Source organism: Etheostoma spectabile, chromosome 11 (genome assembly GCF_008692095.1).
Source record: "Etheostoma spectabile isolate EspeVRDwgs_2016 chromosome 11, UIUC_Espe_1.0, whole genome shotgun sequence".
Taxonomy (NCBI): Eukaryota; Metazoa; Chordata; class Actinopteri; order Perciformes; family Percidae; genus Etheostoma; species Etheostoma spectabile.
The window spans coordinates 7,977,028-7,999,625 of NC_045743.1; the positions used below are offsets into that span (position 1 = coordinate 7,977,028).

General features: G+C 38.6%; 1 protein-coding gene across 1 annotated transcript; it reads left to right on the forward strand.

Annotated features, from left to right (window-relative positions):
* Positions 1–1,932: 1,932 nt before the first annotated feature.
* Positions 1,933–19,835, forward strand: stk24a (serine/threonine kinase 24a (STE20 homolog, yeast)). Its single transcript, XM_032530269.1, is given in 12 exon segments — positions 1,933–2,493; positions 9,020–9,250; positions 10,775–10,787; positions 10,790–10,830; positions 11,404–11,512; positions 12,189–12,346; positions 14,666–14,851; positions 14,950–15,092; positions 15,582–15,714; positions 15,849–15,926; positions 16,149–16,285; positions 16,659–19,835. Coding segments are annotated over 12 exon segments (1,305 nt in total). The 5' UTR covers positions 1,933–2,451; the 3' UTR covers positions 16,693–19,835.
* The last annotated feature ends 2,763 nt before the right edge of the window (positions 19,836–22,598 follow it).

Here is a 22,598-nt window from a genome sequence, read left to right on the forward strand (position 1 = left end):
GAACCTGTCGAGACAATTTATTCCTATCTGTATGAATCTGAAGATACTTTGGATCAATCCCACTATGACAGCTGGTTAAATCAGCTTGACTTGCCTCAGTTATCATCAGAGGAATCAGATAGCTTTGACAAATTAAAGATGGCAGTACAGAGTATGCAAAAAGGAAAAACCACCGGGCTTTGATGGGATTCCCCATGAACTTTTTGAGAACAATTGGGCCCTTACCTTCTTGAAATGATTAACTTCTCTATTGAAAATAATTCTCAAGAGATGTTAACACAGCCTTAATTTCCTAACTATTGAAAAAGGATAAGGATCCTACAGAATGGTCTAGCTCTGACCAAACAGGATTCATAAAAAGTAGACTAGCAGCACACAATATTAGACCCCTTCTCCACAGTTTTGTGAGTTCTATGCTACCTCTTTCCCCTCCCGCTGGCTATTGCCCTAAATTACAATCAGCAGTATCTAAATTTATCTGGAAAAGCAAATGGCAGTGACTTAAGATGTTCTTCTACAGAGAAGGAAAGAGGATGGTGGCCTCTCAGATTCCAACTTCAAACAATATTTTTAGTCCTTCATATTGAAGCCCTTCCTCACATGGTTTAACCCAGATTTGTCTGTTTAATGACATACCTTAAAAGGTTCAACAGAGCCTTGGTCACTTAATGACGTTCTTTTTGCAAATGTTTCTAATAAATAGTGCCAGCTATGCTTTGGCCCCATTATCTCCAATCTTGTCAAGACTTGGAGCTTGTAACTGGCACACTTGTTCCCCTTTATTCAATAATACAGCACTTGTGATTGGTGAGAGGCCAATAAAAAAGACCCACAATGGGAACAAAGAGGGCTTCACTTTCTAAATGACTTGCAAAACGCACTCAATCTACTACGTTCCTCTTTTTTCTTTTACCGTCAATTAAGATCAGCACTCAAGGTAAACAGTGTAGCTTGGCAGATGTCTTTACCCATCCTTCCTATCCGGAAGTTATTTACTGTGCAGTCAAAAAAATGTGGTATGGTATAGGCTTTATCAGTTCTTAGTGATATCTGGCCGCTCTGACCTTCCCATTTAGAGGATCAAGCACACGATTGCCCAAGCCTGAGGATCAATCTTGACCGGCAAGATGTTTGGTCTAGCATTCCAGAAGTATCACACAATCCAGACCATCAGCAGATTCACTACAACTTTATTCATAAAATTGTTCATAATCATGAAATTAACTAAAAACCCTTATGCACTCTCTGCCCAATAAAAGCACAAGGTATATATCTTCACAGGATCTGGGAATGCTCTGCCATTGGTCAGTTCTGGAACAATGTTGCGTCCAAAATTTCCACATTGATTAATGTTACTGTGCCTGTTACTGTCAATGTTTTGATTCTGAATGATCTGTCAGCCTTTCAGCTCTCTAGAACTCAAAAATGTGCTGTATTTGCTGGACTTACAGCTGCAAAGAAAATTGTTGCAACCCGTTGGAAACCACCATGACCTGTCTTTCCGTGTACGGACCCTTTCCTTTTTGGATGTAGTTTATATGGAACTCTCTACAGTGCACATTCATTGAGCGCCAGGAAGGACTCTTGGCTGAGCATCACTGATTCTTTGAGGTTGGGGCTGTATATGGAATTTGACCTATTATTATTTAAACAAATTAAAATATCACTAAATCATTTCACCTGTTTATCTAGATAAAAAGTTTTAATTTTCAATCCAAAACATTTTGGAATACACATGTGGAAAAATAAAAATAAAATTGTGTCTTTGTTTAGAACACAGAAATCCCAAGATATGAGAAGTGTAAAACTCATGGGTGAAACTCATCGGTGAAACTGATCCTGCACCTGAACTTTTTTCCTCCTCTGTGACGTTTTTTTGATTTGCAAATGACGAGATGGGCCCTCTCTACGCTTCCTCCCTGAGGCTCTCACTGATTGGTCCTCCGGAAAATGAAAATGACATAAACCAAGATGGCGCTGGGGGACAGAGGAAAGTGATGAGAGACTAGAACAACAAGCGATACTATACTATATAACAGTGTGCATTTATTCATCTTGTGCGACTATTTAAAATCAGACCTCTATTTCATTATAGGGAAAGTGCCAAGAACGTGCTTAGAGATCGTATTGGTCTACGGAGATTTAATTATTCAGCTAACTGTGTGCTAACTAGCTGCTTAGGTAACGTTAGCCTAGCGTAGCTAGCGTTCGCTAACTGCGGAAGGCGAGTGAGGAGAAGGCTGGCAGGCAGCCCGAAGTACAGCCGACAAGTCAGGCTGATTTTTTCAAAATCAAGCGGCTTCTCCGTTTGATACATTAACTACCCTTACAGAGTTTGCGGCACGGACCGGTGAACCAAACCACGGCTAGGTCAGGAAACTGACGTTACACCTCTGATAAGGAAAGCAGATAAAGAAGAGGAAAAGTCGTCATCTTTGCCGATTTGACGCCATGGCTCGTTCACCTATTCAGAGTGGACTGCCGGGGATTCAGGTGAATAAAATACATTATATTATTGGTTAACTTTCTTTAAGAGGCAACTTTATTGGTTTCACAGTCACCTGTTTTTTACTTAACGTTTTTTCTTAACGTTTCCGTGTACCTTCAGCTCGTAAGTTTAACTCGATGCTTGTAAATAACTTTATCTACAAGAACCTGCCATTATTATCACGGTTATGACTATCATCCTTACTTTCCAGTGATAAATGCAACTAGCTAGTCGTCAAAGTCCAGTATGATAGTATGCGATAAGATGGCTGGCGTCTTTTTTTTATTAATGTTGTCAACTCTAACGTGTACTGAATGACTGACGGGCTGTCAAAACCTAGATATACAATTTATATTGGACAAGTTTATTCCTAATTCATGAACAGCATTTTGTGCAGGCTGAAATGCCATCGCAATTAAAGCTCAAGTTAATATATTCAGCTTTCTGTTTATTCCATGTCCACTGTTGTATTTTTCACAGTGCAAAACTTGAAAATGTTTAGTTTATTGCTATGTAAGATGAGGAAAAATAGTGAGTTCTCACGATTGAGATGCTGAAAACCTCAAATGTTTGGCATTTAGTTGGAAAAAAGATTTTTCTGTGATCAACTAAAGACAAGTTGACTAATGCGCTTAAGCTCTTATAAGTTCCATTTTGTCACCCTTCTATAGTTTACACAATGTGAGAAAATCGTGAATTTCCCTAAACAAACCCAAGGTGATGCCTCGTGAATTGTTCTTTGTGTCCGGTCAACAGTAAAGAACATAAATATATTTACTTTACAAGTGCAGTGGATGTAAAAAGTCTACACACCCCTGTTAAATGGCAGTGAACGATAACGTGAACAACTCAATTGAAAAACAAACTGAAATCTTTGAGGGGGAAAAATAAAAATGTACAATAACCTGGTTGCGTAAGTGTGTACACCCATTAAAACTAATACTCTGTTGAAGAACCTTTTTGATTTTATTACAACACTCAGTCTTTTTGGATAGAGTCTATTAAATGTAAATGTAAATGTGCTGTATTTATATAGCGCTTCTCCAGTCTTAACAACTGCTCAAAGCGCTTTTACATCTACAGGAAACATTCACCATTCACACACTGTGGCCGGGGCTGCCGTACAAGGTGCCACCTGCTCATCAGATAAACACTCACACACATTCACACTCCGATGCGCAGCACCGGGGGCAACTCGGGGTTCAGTGTCTTGCCCAAGGACACTTCGACAATGACTGCAGGGGCAGGGATCGAACCACCAACCTTCCGATTGGCAGGCAACCGCTCTACCACTGAGCCACAGCCGCCCCTTTTTTTTTTTTAACATACAAAATAATTTTTTTTATCCATTCTCTTCATGTCTACATCTTATTAGAAGTTTCTAGACAATGGCATTGTCAAATAACACACCCAAATTAATTCTAATAATCCTGACAGGTGCAACAATACATTTCTGTCAAGTCCAGGTGTCAAAATATAACTGAATGTGAAAAGCAATTTAAATCTTCTTCCTTGTTATTTTCAACATAAAAAGGGGAGCCATGGCCCTGGGCCTCAGTGAGAGCTAAGCAGGACATGGCCATGAGCACACATAAACACAGGTGAGGAAGTGGCTTCAGGGTTGAGCCCCGGTGGCAGCAGGGACTTATGTGGCCAGGGTGTTGGGAGCAGAGATGACAGGTGATCCAGCAATGTTAGCCAGTGGCTGTGAGGAGGACATTGAGGTGATGCCAGCCATCATACTTAGCATGGCACATCTCGACGTGGCAATATTTGCCCACTCTTCTTTGCAAAAGTGCTCCAAATCTGTCCTATTGCGAGGTAATCTCCTGTGTACAGCCCTCTTAAGATCACCCCACAGATGTTCAATTGGATTCAGGTCTGGGCTCTTGCTTGGCCATTCCAAAACGTTAATCTTCTTTTGGTGAAGCCATGCTTTTGTGGATTTGGATGTGTGCTTTGGGTCGTTGTCATGCTGAAAGATGAACTTCATCTTCAGCTTTCTGGAAGCCAGAAGGTTTTTTTTAATCATAATTGCCTGGCATTTGGAACTGTTCATAATTCACTCCACCCTGACTAAAACCCTGGTTCCAACTGAAGAAAAACAGCCCCAAAGCATGATGCTGCCACCACCATGCTTCACTGTGGTTATGGTGTTCTTTGGGTGATGTGGAGTGTTGCTCTTTTGGAATTATGGCCAAAAAGTTCAACCTTGGTTTCATCAGACCATAACACATTTTCCCACATGCTTTCGGGAGACTTGATGTTTGTTTTTGCAAACTTCAGCCAGGCTTGGATGTTTTTCTTTGTAAGAAAAGACTTCCGTTTTGCCACCCTATCCCAAAACCCATTCATATGAAGAATACGGGAGATTGTTGTCACATGTAGCCAACAGCCAGTACTTGCCAGAAGATCCTGCAGCTCCTTTAATGTTGCTGTAGGCCTCTTGGAAGCCTCCCTTAGCAGTTTTTTCTTCTCATCTCTTCATCAATTTTGGAGGGACGTCCAGTTCTTGATAATGTCTCTTTTGTGCCATATTTTCTCCATCTGATGATGACTGTCTTCACTGTGCCCCATGGTATAGTTAATACATTGGAAATTCTTCTGTACCCTTCTCCTGACTGATATCTGCCAACAATGAGATCCCTCTGATGGTTTGGAAGCTCTCTGCGGACCATGGCTTTTGCTCTGAGATGCAACTAAGAAAATTATAGGAAAATCCTCCTGGAACAACTGAACTTGTGATTATTCAGAGTCACTTAAAATGATAGCAGGTGTGTAATGACTTCTATTTAACGTGAGTTAGAAGGTGATTGGTTAATTCTGAACACAGCCACATCCCCAGTTATAAGAGGTGTGCACACTTATGCAACCAGGTTATTGTAAGGTTTTTAATTTCAACCTTGAAGACTTTGGTTTGTTTTTTTACTTTAAAAAAATCTGCCATTTTAACAGGGGTGTGTAGACTTTTTATATCCACTGTATGTAAAACAGAAAAGCATTCAGTCTTCAAATTTGAGAAGTTGGAACCAGAGAAAGTTTGGCAATCTTGCACGATAAATTAATTAAATGATTCATTAATTATGAAACAGCTGTAATTTAATAATCAAATTAGCCACAAAATGATTGACTAATAATTATACTAACATTACTTTTTCTGAATCTTAAACCATTCAGTTGCAGATTTATATTTAGTTGGTAGAGTAATATACAAGTTGATGTATTGTTTCACCGAATGCAAGGATGATACTACACAGTTGTGTGGTGCAGATGGGGGAGCATCAAACACATGCCTTTTAGAGCGAGGTTCAGGCAGCTTTAGTTGTCGCAGTAAACTTGCTGACTGTGGAAATGGCAAGTACATTCCCATCATGTGTAGTCTGTGGTCGCGGCGCCCTTGTTGTTTTTCCCATTGTTTTTACAGAAGTCAGCCTCGACATTATGATTTTCACCTGGATGACTGACCACCCCAGTGTTATGGTTTGGTTGTGTTGGTTCTACTCTACTTTATTCTGCACTGCTCTATCTCTTGTCTTTGTTGGAAAGTCTCTTTGCTATCAAATTCAACAGCCACCTCTTTGCCAATTTTTCAAAGTGCAGCTGCTCATCCCCCCTTCCTTATAGATTTGACCACCATGCATTAGCACTTTTACAGGAAACTGTTCTCTTGGGGGACTGTAGCAATATGCGGTGTAAGACCAACAGATGATCTTCTTAGGGCTGGGTTACCTAGTAAATAAAGCTTTGTGCCTAATTGTTTTAGATCTTTTATTATTAAAGCTACAGCAAAAAATAGATTTTTTATTTTATTTTGGCTCAACTTCGTAACATTATTTTTTTTCTTTTCAGGAGAGTCTTTTGTATCATATTTGTCATGGAAATTATGGCACCACCACAAATACTACTCAGTCGGTTTTGGCTAATGATTGCTGTGCATGAAGGGAAATTGGACTGGCCAGCTTGAAGCCCATTATTTCTGCCCTGGTGCTCCTTGGGGAAATAGGCCATTTAGTCCAGTCAATAAGTTAGGGTGTAGTCCTTCAGTTTCTGTTTAGCCTTTGTGGTGGAGGTCATAACGCGTGCATAAGTCTGTGTTGAGGAGTCTTGTGATTTAAATGTAACTCATAGCCATGAAATTTGATCTGAAAAGGTGAAGAAAAAAATGGTTTAACATTCAGAGGCCAAGGCTGAAGTACAACATTTTTACAGGGCTGTTTGTCAACAAATGATGTAATGAAAGTCTTGGATTAGATTATGTTCTCTGTGCTGCCATGTGCTCTGTAGCTGGTAGGAATTTTGGTCTTGAATTTCACACATTGCTTGAGTTCAGTTACTCAGAAGTTGTTCTTAGTATACCAATCCTGATTTATTCTTGAGAAAATGGGGAAAACAGATACAATCTAGCCTAGGCAGCTGAGCTGTGTAGAGCAAAGTAAGGATGTTCCAAGCCTATCCTCAACATTGGTATCACAGCCATTGGCTTTACTAAACCTGATCATTTTTCTTGTTTAATTTATCCCACACTGAACACTATTTATGCCACCTGTCATCCAAGTGACAGGCTAAAACACTAGAAACCTTTTATCAACATTACTGTATTGCGAGAGATTGAAACCTGAAGTGGCTCAAACAAAATTAGCACCCTCCCGATGTAATTTTGATCAGTAACATCCACATTTGCATTTTCTTCATGGTGGAATGAAGAGAGGTTGTCTTTGACCCTTTCAAAACTTTCCTGCCACAACAGTTCCAGATTGACATCCTTCTCATCACAAATACTATGAATCACTGAAGGACCACATTAAAAGAAAACCGTGAGGCTTTTTTTTTCTTCACAGATTGACAAATACATATCAGTGTACTATCTGAAATATTCTTTTTGACTAGGCAAAACTGAATTAAAGATATCTGCAACACATATCCAGTCTAGCTTTTAAATATTAAAATGGCCTGCCATACTCTTGGTACTTATTGCCTAATAAAAACAGTGGTGTAATGTCTTCTGTGGCTTTGGGGGAGTTTTCTGAAGTGTGAGAAAATACCCTTGATGATGTCATCGGAGGTCATCTTGGAGCAGGCTTTTAGACAACACATTCATAGCAGAAAGTCTACATTACCAACTAAGGTGTTACGTTTGAAACACAGTGACATTTACCAGGCAGGAAGGGTCATAGAAAAAGGTTGTTTTGGTTGCATTGTGTAAAGTGTCCTTTATTATTATTTATTTATTTATTTATTTATTTATTTATTTATTTATTAGCTTGACCCATACTACAGACTAAAAGTCAGGATATCTTGGTCTCTGCTGTTTTTAATTTTGACCAGTTCTTTAATTTCTCTGTGTCTTGTGGCTAAGTAAGGGGAGTACCCCATTAATGCTGATCTGTTCAATTGTCAAGCCTATTTAAATATAATATATAGATAATAGATAAGGAGTCTGTGTGTGACATACTTAATAGTGAATGTTTGAGCACATAATGGTGACAAAATAATAATCTGACCCAGACATCTCTAATCAATTCATCACTGTGTGTGAATTATTTTTAAACTATGCTATTAAGTACGTAGTATGTTAAACTATCTTTGATAATTGAGTGATTGTTTGAGTCACTTTTCAAGCAAAAAGGTTTCTAGCTTCTCAAATGTAAGAATATGCTCCATTTTTAATAAATATAAATGTATTCCTGAATATTGTCGTTTTGGACAGTTAATCTGACCCAGCAGTTAATGCATAGACTTTAAAAGTGAAGCCAAAACATCTTGATCGCCCCCTGTTAGCTGGCTGCAGTATAGGTCATTAATCCTGCCCCCTCCATGTTTGCGGATGGGGCACGGGCCAAACCAAAAAATCAAAGGACACGGCAAACACATTTTCTCCAAAGATGGTTTCTGTCATTTTAGGTGGTCATTTTTCTCGTTAAGTTTTTATTATTTAATTATTTGATGCAATATAAAAACAGGGTGAAACGTGACGATGGACAGCTGTGATTGACTTGCGATCGGGTGGTGTAAAGCGGGACTTCGATATTGACGCTCCACCGCTTGATCACTACTGTGCAGACATTTTTAGATGACTAACAGCTCTGGGAAACTCTGATTTTCTGACTAATTGTAGATTTTTCAAATCCATTTTTTTTTAGATTATAGTGAATCAAAGTTCACTTATTACCGTCTCTTTAATTGGTAACTGGAGTATGTGTGTGTCCCAGATTTAAAAAATAACAATGCATTACAGTTGGCAAGATATTTTGAAGACTTAGGGAGCTATCTTGCTTGTGTGTTGAGCTGTAGGCCTGTGTAACAATAGCTTGAATACCTGTAATTTCACCTTCTCTGCCTTTATTTTCATCTTGTCTGTTGCCTGCGGTTCTACATTGCTTAAAAGCATTCCTTCTGCTCTCTCTCTCCTCCCTCTCTTCTCTCTCTCTCTCTCTCTCTCTCTCTCTCTCTCTCTCTCTCTCTCTCTCTCTCTCTCTCTCTCTCTCTCTCTCTCTCTCTCTCTCTCTCTCTCTCTCTCACACACACACACAGAACTTCAGAGCTGATCCTGAGGAGTTTTTTACCAAGCTGGACAGAATAGGGAAAGGCTCTTTTGGTGAAGTTTTTAAAGGCATTGACAATCGGACTCAGAAGGTTGTGGCCATTAAAACTATTGATCTGGAAGAAGCGGAGGATGAAATAGAAGACATTCAACAAGAAATCACTGTTCTCAGCCAGTGTGACAGTCCCTTTATCACCAAGTATCATGGATCCTACCTAAAGGTAAGCTTTAACCTCAGGAAGAATACCAATGTCAATTTGCAATTGTCCATCAACGTAATGCATACATGTCTTTAGTGCCTTCCTGCAAGCAAGGGTGCACAATGTAGGTCAATAAATAATGCATGTGCGCAATGGAACAAATATTGCCTGTGTAATATAACATAGATTGCTGTTGATTAACCCGAAAAATAGGCCGACATTGCCGTAGTATATGGCTTGAGGGCTTGTAACAATGCAGTCTGTAAGTATTTGGACGTTGTCATATGTTTTATTCTTTTTGCTCTGTACTCCAGCAAAAAGGTTTGAAATAAAACAATGACAGGGAGGTAAATGTGCTCACGTTCAGGGTGTTCATGTGCATATTAGGTGAAAAGTGTATGAAATATAGTATAGCCTTGTGTAAATATTGAGGAGTGCACCATGCCAGTTATAGGGGTGGAACACCCTTAAAGCGGAAAGTCATCTCTTTAACATCTCTATAGTTATAGTAGTTTTTTAGTCACACTATGTGGGATGGTGCTAAGATTAAATCTCACTATTTACTATGGTACTTGACAGCAGTAAGGAGAGAAGTTGTGTCTACTAGCTGAAGTTATGCTGCTGGCTGAAGGAGAGAATTAAGTCTTATTTGTGTGAATTACGTAATCATGGTATTATGCTTAGTGTATGTATGTATGTAGCAGCAGTGGCTGTAGCACATGGCTTATGGAGGCAAAGGTAGTTTAAATCCCAAACATGAACTGCTTAAAGCTAATTTGGCAAACTTGTTGCCAAAATGTAAACAAATATAGGCAGCTATAAAAGGGGGCTCAAGTTATGTCCCACTGCAAAGCTCACTTATACCAATGTTATTTCCTGTTTACATCCCCAAAGCATTATGGGAACTGTAGATCCAAAACTTAGTGAGTGGAAAAAAGACTGTCTAAGTAAATTTGACATTTTAAATAGTCTATGTGCTCCGAGGAAATCTTAATACGCAAGCTCAGATGACAAACCCACAGATCTGAAGTCATAGTGACTGGCTGAACTACCGTCAAATTCAAGAATTTAACACATTTAACATAGCTCGCATTGTTTAACTGTATGTTTTAGATTAATACGTAGTAGTTATCAGCTGCTAGAAGTGGATAAACCAGTTTGTTGTAACTGTTAAATATAAATATAGAATATTTTAGTATTAGTAGTCAATAGACATAAATCTGTCAGTTAACTGTCACAGATCAATTGTGAAATGACTCCTTTTGTCATGTGATGTAACAAGTGTCTGTTTCCCTAAAAGACTGAACACACTACATTAGCCTGGCCACGTGCCTCAATCAGTGCAATATCATTTCTCTAGTGTGTTGCTACATGTACATCTTGGCACCATGGTGGGCCAGGTAGAATTTAACAAAAATATTGCTCTTTTTTAAGTGATCAAAGTGAATATGAACTTTTACTCTTTATATAATTTTTATCTAATTAATGTAATAGCTACTGCAACTTTGAACCCTATTTGACTGAATTCTGGTATTATTTTTTCAGGGTACAAAATTATGGATATTATGGAATATTTGGGTGGAGGATCAGCCTTGGATTTGGTAAGTCTATATCCAAATAAAGTGAAGGGCCTATTTGAAGATTGTCTTACCTAAAAGGTCCCATGACATGGTGCTTTTTGGATGCTTTATAGGCCTTAGTGGTCCCCTAATACTGTATCTGAAGGATCGTTCCCGAAATTCAGCCTTGGTGCAGAATTACAGCCACTAGAGCCAGTCCCACAATGAGCTTTCCTTAAGACCTGCCATTTCTGTGTCTGTAGAGATTGAGGTGGAAGGGGGGGAGCAAGGTGGTGGGTGGGAGTGTGGCCTTGATCAACTGCCACTTTGCTCATTTGAAAGCCATGATGTCTCTCTCTTTATCATGGGTGGGCCAAATTCTCTGGGCAGCCAAAGGAAAGAAAGCGGAGGTAACCTTGTCTCTTATGAGGTCATAAGGGGCAAGCCACTGGGGGACCATAGGCAGGCTGGGGGAATGCATTTTAATGTTTAAAATACCTCCATAAAGGGAAATGTCCATGCCTTGGGACCTTTTTAAACAATTTAATTTGTAGACTGCATGACAGTTCTCTAAAAAAAGACAAAGATCCTCTTCTAATTTATCCGTTCTTCTAGTTGGAACCAGGTGCCCTGGATGAAACGCAGATTGCCACAATTCTGAGAGAGATTCTGAAAGGGCTGGAGTATCTGCACTCTGAAAAGAAAATCCACAGAGATATCAAAGGTACGACTGCTCCATAGCATTGGCTTGTTTTAACAACAGTGTAGTAAATAGTTTTTTTCTTGACAACTTGGTCTCTAGCTCTTAATGTTAATAATGCTGAAGTGAGGCTTTAATGTGTATTGCAATCAGTGTTCACCAGCTGTTGAGTGCTGTCTCTATTTGGACCCAAACATAAACATTTTACACTTGAATGTATATTCTGTTGAGATCTGTGATATGTCTTAGTCCTTTACTATATTATAAATAATCTTTGTGTTAAAATAGGGATGGGTTATAGAGGGGGCATTTTCTTGTTGTTGACATCCATAGTACGAGAGCAGGCATGTTGGTGTGGAGAGAAAGATGCGAACAGCTGTAATTTTTTTCCTGCAATGTTTCTTTAGAAAGATGTTTGGGTCTACTGGTTACAGTTCTCTGTCCTGAGTCTTTACCATGCAAAGGAAAACATGTTTCCTAAGCTTTTGGAAACCTGATTTAATGCTTTACAAGACCAAATAATATTTTTTATTCTAACCAAGATCTTAAATTGCAGAAAAAACAGGTTACCGCCTGAAGCCGGGAATAATCATACTAAAAGGGTTGAGACATGGCACTGTCTGTATCTTTTCAAATACTGAATGTTCATTTAAGCACTTAATGTTATCAAAAAGCGATACTTTTGTCCTCTTGCTTTCAGCTGCAAACGTGTTGCTGTCAGAACAAGGCGATGTGAAGCTGGCTGACTTTGGAGTGGCAGGCCAGCTGACCGACACCCAGATAAAAAGGAACACATTTGTTGGTACTCCTTTCTGGATGGCACCTGAAGTCATAAAGCAATCGGCCTACGATTCAAAGGTCAGAATCATCTCAACTTGTATTGTTATCACAATCAGGTTTCGTGTTGGAAAGCAGAATCCCAAGGAAATGTACAGTGTTTGGTAGAGAATGGTTTAATTGATAACAATAAATTGCTGATGGACATACATTTTAAATGTAAGTACCCTTTACTGCACATGTGCCAAGTCACTGCACCAAAGTGTCAATGAAGTTTGACAGCTGGATCACACACGTTTACTGTACGTTTATCACATCAACTGGGTTGGATTACACATCTGGAGTAGTGGAACTCTTCATATTGGGCTAGTTGACCTGTGAGCCAGTGGTGAGTCCTGCAACACCAGTGCAAGAAGGGGAGAAGGTACTGTGAGTGCCTTTTATGCAAATATGACAAGCGTATTATAATGTCGAAGTCATAAGTCTTTATATTATTCAGATCCACACAGTTATGTGTGTCAAACCCTCTTTACACCCCGTTCCAAATTATGCAAATTGAAATTCAGAGTCATAAACATTAAATATTTAATTTTTTTAATCAAACTCATGGATGGTATTTTGTCTCTGGGCTCTTTGGATCACTGAAATCCATCTCAGACACCTATGATAATTAGTTTGCCAGGTGAGCCCAATTAAAATAAAACTACTTAAGAAGGATGTTCCACATGATTAAGCAGGCCACAGGTTTCAAGCAATATGGGAAAGAAAAAGGATCTCTCTGCTGCAGAAAAGTGTCAAATGCTGCAATGCCTTGGACAAGGTATGAAAACAGATATTTCACAAAAAGGTAAGCGTGATCATTGAACTGTAAAGAGTCTTGTGGCTGATTTAGAGCATAGACGGGTTCATGCAGATAAAGGCAAGGAGGAAGGTTACTGACAGACAAATTCATCTGATGAAGAGAGCAGCTGCTAAACTACCATTACACAGCAGCAAACAGGAATTTGAAGCTGCTGGGTGAATGAATAGTAGGTTTATGCACAACTGCAAGCCTCTGGAGGATCCTCCACCTTGAGGTTCGCGGGACTCCAGAGGCTACTATTCTGCCACCCCTAACCAATGCTCACAAGCAGAAACGGTTGCAATGGGCCCAGAAATACATGAAGACTAATTTTCAAACCGTCTTGTTCACTGATGAGTGCCGTCCAGGTGGATGGAGTAGTGGATGGTTGGTGGATGGCCACCATGTACCATTAAGGCTGCGATGTCAGCAAGGAGGTGGCGGAATCATGTTTTGGTCTGGAATCATGGGGAGAGAGCTGGTAGGCCCCTTTTAGGATCCCTGAAGGGGTGAAAATGTCCTCGGCAAAGCATATAGAGTTTCTGACCGATCCCTTTCTTCCATGGTACAAAAAGAAGAACCTTGCCGTCCGTAGCAAAATCATCTTCATGCATAACAATACACCATCTCATACTGCAAAGAATACCTCTGTGTCATTGGCTGCTACGGGCCTACATGTATCTTGCTTTGTTAAGATGTGTTTGATTTAAATAGTTTTTGATTTCAGTACATATGACCTAATGCTTTAACAAATGACCATTTTCAGTTCTTTATAACCTATACAATGTTTTGCAACTCTGTTGTGCATAATAATTTGGAATTGTGCATTTTGAGTTTTTTATTTATTGGGAAAAACACTGTTTTCATTGGGTGGTTTGTTCAATGAAATTCGACTTGTACCCTGACGGTTGATGACTTGAAAATTATACTGACTGTCATTTGCATCCACTATCTAGGAAAATCAGTTTGAAACATAATTTGCATAACAATTTGGAACGTGGTGTAGTGGCCTGGTGTCTCTCCTTGGTTGGAAATGTAATGTTGGTGATGTATAAAAATCATTTTACCAACCTTGTCTGAGGCCCTGAGGCAATACCTGTTGTTAAACAGACCATGAAACAACCATGCTGTGTTAACAGACAGCACATCAACATTAGAGCGATAAAATGGTGGTGAAGCATTGTCAAAGAAGGATTTGTGTGAAACTGTTCCCAAATGATACATTGATACAAGGACACCTTGTCCTTGTTTTAATTTCTCTGTTTACCACTATGGGCTAGTCTTTTAAGCACTATATTTCAGACTGATTTTCTAGACTAAAAAGGACCAAATACATATTTTTGGAATAACCACAACATGAGTCAGTGCGCTTTGTCAACTCAACCACTAATCAGTCTACCAGTTTGCAGAGCTTCCTCAAATACACCCATGCTGCTTAAATAAGCCAGTTTAAATGTCATTTTGCATTTAAACTGTCATTGTGTATTTGTGGACGTATGTGTGACATTTTGCTGCTTTATTATGATCTCTTTTCTGTCCCAAATGTCTTTGTTTCATAGGCAGACATCTGGTCATTAGGAATAACAGCAATAGAACTGGCTAAAGGAGAGCCGCCACACTCTGAGCTTCATCCTATGAAGGTCTTATTCCTCATCCCAAAGAACAATCCACCAACACTGGAAGGAAACTACAGTAAACCACTTAAGGAATTTGTTGAAGCCTGTTTAAATAAGGAGCCTAGCTTTGTAAGTTAAAAAGACTCTTGTTCATCCTGTCATTTAGTAATAGTGCCCAGTTATTTTTTTTAATATTCACTTTTAGGTTTGTTTTCTGTTTTTCTTAGAGGCCAACTGCCAAAGAGCTGTTAAAACATAGATACATTGTAAGGCATTCCAAAAAGACGTCATATCTGACAGAGCTGATTGACAGATACAAGAGGTGGAAATCCCAGCAGTCTCGAGAAGAATCCAGCTCTGAATCTGATGAGTAAGTTGTCTGCACCATCACCATCCAGTTTGGGGGTGGGGGGGGCAAGACAGGGCAAATGTATACTCTAAAGTAGGGCAGGGTGATGTGGAGAAAATCAAATATCACAATATTTTTTACCAAATAACTTGATATTGATACCGCAACGACATTGTTGTAATATTTACACAATGCGATTTTTGATAAATGATCATCAGTGATGTGGATATAATGACTGAGTGGGTAAAGGCAAATAATGGAAAAGCTAGAGCAGTCTGGTAAGTTCAGAAAATGACATAACTTTACTGTAATGCAGCCTTTAAAACCAGGGTAAGACAACACTATATTACGATATCCAAAATCGAAGACAATATCTAATCTCACATCACGATATCGATATGGAATCAAAATATTGCCCAGCTCTATTCTGAAGCCAAATCTATACTCTAAAACCAGATCTAGCAACTCTGAGTACACTAATAATGATCCTAATATCCTGTGTGACTGTAGGGAGCCGAATGGCCAAGCTGCTGGAGGAGATGACGCTGGCAGTGATGACTGGATCTTCAACACCATCAGGGAGAAGGACCTCAAAAAGTTTCAGAATGGGGCAGCACAGCCTGCTGAGCTTGAAAGGAAACAGGTGGGACCATACGGCGTTGTAGAGGGGGGAAAAGTAATACATTAGTAGTAACTATTTTTGGCAAAGCCATGTCTTCCATGTGTCAAAGGTCTCAGATTTCCCTTTTCAACATTAAAATCATCCTTTTTTTCCAGATACAGGAGAGTCCGGAGAGTTCAAACAGGCCTTTGTCACAAAGCTTATCAACAATCTTTTCTCCATTGTTTACTGAGGTAAGGGTACTAACAGGTTAACCCAAGTTAAAAGGATCATCGTCACCAAATACATGGTATAAAATAAAACTATTGTAAAACTGTTGTAATCAATCCAATCAATGAAGATCTCACTGATTGAAATCTACTGTATGTTCAGATATATTTGAGAGAGATTAAGCTGCCAATAAAATATCAAGAAAGTTAAAATATAATGTTTTCTCAATGATGTCATTTTTGCAGTTGAAAGAAAAGGGTGAGACGCGTAACGGCAAGCCGGAGGCTGCAGAGGAGCTGCGGGAGGCCATTTTCCTGGCAGAAGAAACACACCCAGGGATATGTGACTCCCTGGTAGCTGAACTAGTGCAGAGACTTCAGAGGTAATCAGGGTTCATATTATCACTTCTAATTATATTCTTATGCTTATATTTAAATGTAAAAGTCCCAGGAAATTGCATATTTGCTTCCTAAACGTGATGTATGATGTATGTGCCCATTTAATGGGATCATTAAGGACATATTGTGATGCCACTGACAGTCTCTCTGCCTGACAGTTGACCGGTCCAGCTGTCCAACACTTTGGTCCACAGTGGCTATTTGTTATATATTTATATTTTCTTATATTTACTATATTTATTTTTCATCCATCCTGTGCGGCTGTGTAATGAACATTACAGTCACTAGTGTGATAGTTGTTTCAACCCAAGGCCTGTTTAGACAGTAAATATGAACCTTTTTTCTGATCTTCGTCAGGTTTTCTGTGCCACAAACCGCTGCCAGTCATTGAGAGGAGCTACATCCAGCTCTGCTCTGATCTTCCACCCTGGTGGCAGTCGTCAGATCTTTTCCTCTGACCTCCACAGCCGGGATGAAGTCTCCCAGGAAAGTCTCCATCACTAATTTTCCTGAAGCAAATCCTGGCCTACGTAATGTCTGTTTATTCGCTAGCACACCACCAGAGGGTCCTATTCAGGACAGTCAGTGGCCAGTCACCATGGCTGCCACCCGCTGTAAGATGTCCCTTCTCAATACCTCCTTTACAACTGTTTTTTTTTTTTTTTTTATGATGGAGTCAGCTACTTTCTACAAGGACTCTTGAGTTATTGGTTTTGGTGAGTTTGTGGCTTTTTCACAAAGGTTTACACTTCCTTATCCTTTTGGAGAAAGTACCTTGCTTAATTGTGTGCGTGTGAGTGGCTGTGCGAGAGATCCTGTGAAATGTGTGGTGAAGCGTGATGAGTGGGTTGAAGCATTCTATTGAAAACTCAGGTATCCTGCTTTAAGTGTATTGGGTCCTCTGGGAGATGGAAAGAGCTCTATAGGGTGGTTGTACAGACTTGTAAATAAGCTAATTTCTACAGATTCATGAAAAAATAATGGAGTGTTTGTAATGGATCACTGTGTACAAATGGCCAAATGCAAACTGTAGAAAATGTTTGTGGGGTGAATATTTTGAGAGACTAAAATGGCCATACATGAGATTGCCTTGCCTTTCTACTTGTTCTTTTGTATATCGGTCTTTGATTTCTCCAGTTGAAAAATGTTAGTACTCATCCAGTGAATGAAAATGGCTGCCCTTATCATGTTTTACTATTGATTTATTCTATATTTCTTAATTCTCATTAACCTTTCGGTTTCACACTCGTTGCTGTGAGAATGTAAAAAAACAAAAGGCTGGATCGATGAAGCCCCCACCAGTTATAAACACTGGATGCTCTTTTGCCAGCTCCAAAGGCCTCGAGTTGTCGGTTTGTTGGACTTTGCCTCATCCCTTCTTTTTTTGTGGTGTGTATTTGACTGGTTAAATGAACTGAGGTTTTGTCCATTCATTCCATTAACAGGGCCGTGCCATCATCTAGTTTATGAATCAGCAGACTCTGTTAGTCTTCCTAGGAGCTGCAGTGGTACTATCATCTCCTCAGCGTACCTACAGCTTTAATTGCACTTCAAGTATAAATGCCTTTTGTCTATAAACAAAGTAGCCATAAAACAGTAGCATGAGACTTACAATATTTTGCAAGTATGCTATCTGGGACAAAATAAAGTCCACCTAAAGTCTCACAGCTTGGACTCTGGAGTTGGTCATGCAGTGTAATATTTGCTGTATCTTTCCATTTGGACTTCTGAGAGTTTTTTTTAGTTGTACAGAAAAGGCATATAGACAAAGACTTCTCACATAGTAGATGACACTGCTCTCAGATGTACATATTAACACAAAACCAGAAGGTGTTCAGAGACCAGTGGCACTGCTACTACTTCTGAATAGCATAAAAGGAATGTGCATGATATCATAAGAGTATAAAGCCTATTGGTTGGCCTAAACAGTATGCGTTGTAGTATACTGCTGCAGGACTGGAGGAATGTTGAGTCCTCAACCGAGTGGAATCAGCCTTAGAGTATTTGTGATGAATGGGATGAATAGTATCCACTTTAAAATTTTAGATCCAATGCGTTTGTTGTGATTTGATTTAATTTAGTTTCCCTCCTCTGGCATTACAATGCATATGCAGCAATACTTTTAAAAGACAAATGCTAAAAGATCAAAAGTATTTCTTTCATTCCTTTGCCAGTATGATGCATGCATGAACAAACTTACAAATTTTTCTTCACAGACAAAAGGAATTAAAATAAAAAAGATGGAGTCAGATGATATATTCTGTTTGCCACGGGCAGAACATAGTAAACAGGGTAAGTTAAAGAGAGAACTCAGCATTCAGGGAGTACCATTATTTGCTTTCTAGGGGGAAAAGAGATTAGAAGATTGATCTTATATATATTTATATATCTTTATTTTTTTTCCATTAAATATGCGACCAAGTCTGCTGGCTTAGCACAACGACTGGAAATGGGACGGAAAGGGTTAACCTTGCTCTGTCCAGAGCTACATCCCTGTTCCAGAGGTAACATCTGTCTACCAGCACCTCTAAAACAGGCCAATTAACACATTGTTTGATGGTTTAATTCGTACGAAAGCTGAAGTGTAAAACAACAGTTCGGCATCTTGCAGGAGGTTTGCTATGTGCTGGACTATTTCTTGGCTCTGACCAATAACTTCCTGGTATCTCCGAGGGTTGCCTAGCAACAACAAAGAAATGCTGCTAGTTGTAGCTTCATATTTAGTTAGCAACTGTAAAGACAAGAGAGCGGTGTCCATCTTCTTATGGTACTCTACGCTAAAAAGCAAATGAGCTTATTTCCTATTATGTCAAATGATTATTTTAATGCTTTGTCATTTAAACAGAATTCAATGTACTCCACATTTATCTCCAAAGACATTCTCCTTTTTCTGCTTGCTAATTAGTGGAATACACAGTTTAATCAAATATGTTGTTCAAATGAAACCGGTTAAACAAATCAAGAAGAGGTACCACACTCACTGATTTCCATTTTCCTTGTGCTTCTGTGAAAAATTACTACGCTCTCCATTCAAACTTTTCATGTGCCATGTAGCTAAGCCTCCATCCCAAACAGACAAATCCAACACAATTTGCACCTTTTTCATGGTTTACTTTTATGTTGCAGTTTGCAAATTTATTTATTGTTTTTTTTTTTTTTTTTTAATGGTACTTTAAAAGGCTACAATAGTATGTGACGATAATATTAGTTTTGTGTGTTGAATGGCAATAAAGCGATGTGATCACCAGGAGTCATTTCTTAGCACAAGTAGGCATATATTCTATTAAAACTATTTTTATAACCCAAAAGAGCAGTATTATGTAATAGAGGGAGTAAAGTGTGGTTCTGTGATGTGTTAAAGTTTCAGTAAACACTGGATAGCAATCACTTGAAATGTACATTTAATTTTGTGACTTTGCTGACAGTTAATTGTCAAGTGTACATGTTTGCTAATTCGGGACAGTGTTGTTGGATTTATTGAAAGTTGTCAAATGATTTAAGGAAAAAATAAAAATCCAGTACTTGAATGATGAATAGTTTTGCCATTGTTTGACCTGACCTTATTTGAAATTTGCTTGCCTGCGACAGCCTCTTGAAAATATCACCCTTCTTGCATGTTTTTACCGTATTACAATCTTAAGTTAGACCAACCTGCGCACTGCAACCCATGATAGTTTTTTTTAAGTGCACAAGTTAATTAAAAATCATGAGATTAACTGCATAAATTGCAGTTTTTATTATTGTAATTTGTGAAAATAAATTAAAACCATCTGCTGAGAAAGATGCAATCTTCAGCTCAACATTTATAAAAGGGGAATTTAGACCAAATGCATTCCGAAAATGAAGTAAATTATTTCAATACTTTATATTAAGTTAGCAAAATTCTAACACTGGATAATCAATAGTGGTTACATTTTACAATTAGGTGTTCAGTTGTTCAGTCTGACACCAATTTGGCTTAAAAATCCAGAGGAAATACGATGTCTTGGTTAAATGCAGTACTAATGAAGCAGTATTTGCAGCAGATTGTGGTGATGTGCACGCAACGACACCTCACCTCATCATTTGTAGTGAAAATTATTTGTAAGTGACAAGTTAAAAGAAAACACCACAAACTATGTCAGCAAATACCTCACAGCAAGTTTTATTTATACATCAAAAAACAAATTTCTCACACTATATACAGATATAACATACAGTGTTTGTACACATATTACATAATTTGTACACAAGAAAAATATACATAAAAATGTAAACCTTTGTATACAAAAAATACCTTAGACAAATTAAACAAGGACCAATAACAAAAGGTGACTAGATTAGCTCATCCTATCCTTAAAAACAGTAATACAGTACATTCAATGAGTATAGGAATTTGTCAGCCATCTCTGAATTCAAGCAGTTAAATGTGCCTACAGTACAAGCCCTGTTCATTTTGTTCTACGTGGTTTTTGGGAGAGTAAACTGGTGCAGTGACTAATCATGCTATGTGGATACAGCAGTAATGCCTTGCAAACATTTTCATCCAACTTGATTTATTTATTTATTTTTTAAACTTTTAAGGGCACTGTGTTTGACTTAGTTACAATACTGCAGTCACTGAGAAGCCCAGTCGTCTCTGGTGGAGCTACAGGTTTACACTTCATTATGTGTTTTCTCTTTGGAAGGGAGAGACAGAACTGGGCCTTCTCACAGCTGGAAATGATTGGGGGTGGGGGGGTCTGGTGCAGGCTCAGAGCTGGTAATGATGGCAGCTGTTCATTTAATAAGCGTCCAAACAAAAAGTTAAAAAAACAAAGAAAAGAAGGCAAAACAGATACGGTACATGTGAAACACCACCGACCTCATCCACTCCTGTGCAAATCTGTTGGAAAACATACTGTAACAATCTGCTTTTCGCCACAAAATGAAATGGTGATGCATATATTTCTATGTTTCATACCACCAAGAATCAAGCCAGTGACCATAATCTAAAACTATAATGCTTTCACACAAAAGGTTGCTTCCCCATGCAAATCTCAAAACTTCTTCCTGGAGTTTAATAGCTACCAAAAATTCTTTCACATCAGAATATAATTTTAAAATTAAATGACAGCATACAAACATTGCTCCCTCCAACTTGCAAACATTTTTAAACAAAGTTTTTATACATTTTTTGTTGCACTTGCAACCATTTTTGATAGCCATTAAAAACAAGGGACTCATTCTACAAGACACAGTTTCCACTGAATACATTGCAAATAACAATTTTAATCCATTGCTACTCAACTTACCAACAAACCCCAAGATAGACTTGCTACTCTAAATTTCTAATACTCAACAACGCCTGACAATCCGTCAAATATTATATCTATCAAAAGCCATGGTTGTACTGCTGTATGAGTCGGTAGCTGAAAGGGGAGGACCTCATGTGGTTATCATTTAAAATTGAAATCAGACCATATTTGCATCATTTAGCTTAAAATCATTTTATAAGTGAGTTTTAGAGTAAATCAGACACTGCTTAACACACCAATGTATACCATTTAAATCACCTACCTAATCCCTCTCTGGGTATTTTGGCCTTGTTGTCTTATAGTGGGTTTCTTTAGAGTCCTGACACTGAATTTGTAACCATTGTAAGTGTGGACCAGTGAGCACCTTTAGAGTAGACACGTTGTCCCTGGATTACACCATCATCACCCCTACCATTAACACTGAAACTCATTTAATAGCCTTAAAATCTACTCGGTATGAGAAGTTAGGCGGACCTGATTACTGGTCACTATAGGCTCTAGTTCTAAGTGAAACTGCTGTAAAATAAATGTTTGCAACAGTTTAAAGAAGCCAAAATATATTCCTGATCCAGCAAGTGAAGCTACATGTAATGAGACCAATAAAATGCCTTACAATGCTAGAGTTATGTTAATGTATTTATTGCTTTAAGAAACTATCATTACCTTCAAGTGTCTACTAGACCACTCAGAGTCCCACAACCAACGGTGAGGTCAAAGATTTTGACATCTGAGCAAACCAATAAATGAGCACATATACAGTATACACAATATAAAAACAGCGGTTTAAAATTATTTTGGTAAATAGATATGACTGTGAAATCTGACTCCGTAAGATTCTTTATCATGATAACAGTTAAATAGCTTGAAACATAATGGGTCACAAATATCACAACCTGTACTCTTTGTTTTTCAGAGGGTGACAGAAGCAGTGTTTGAAACAGGTGGGAAATTAGAAATGCAAGGGCTAACCAAGCAAGGCAGGGTACAGTTGATCATTGAAAGACAGGATTTTAAGTGAAAT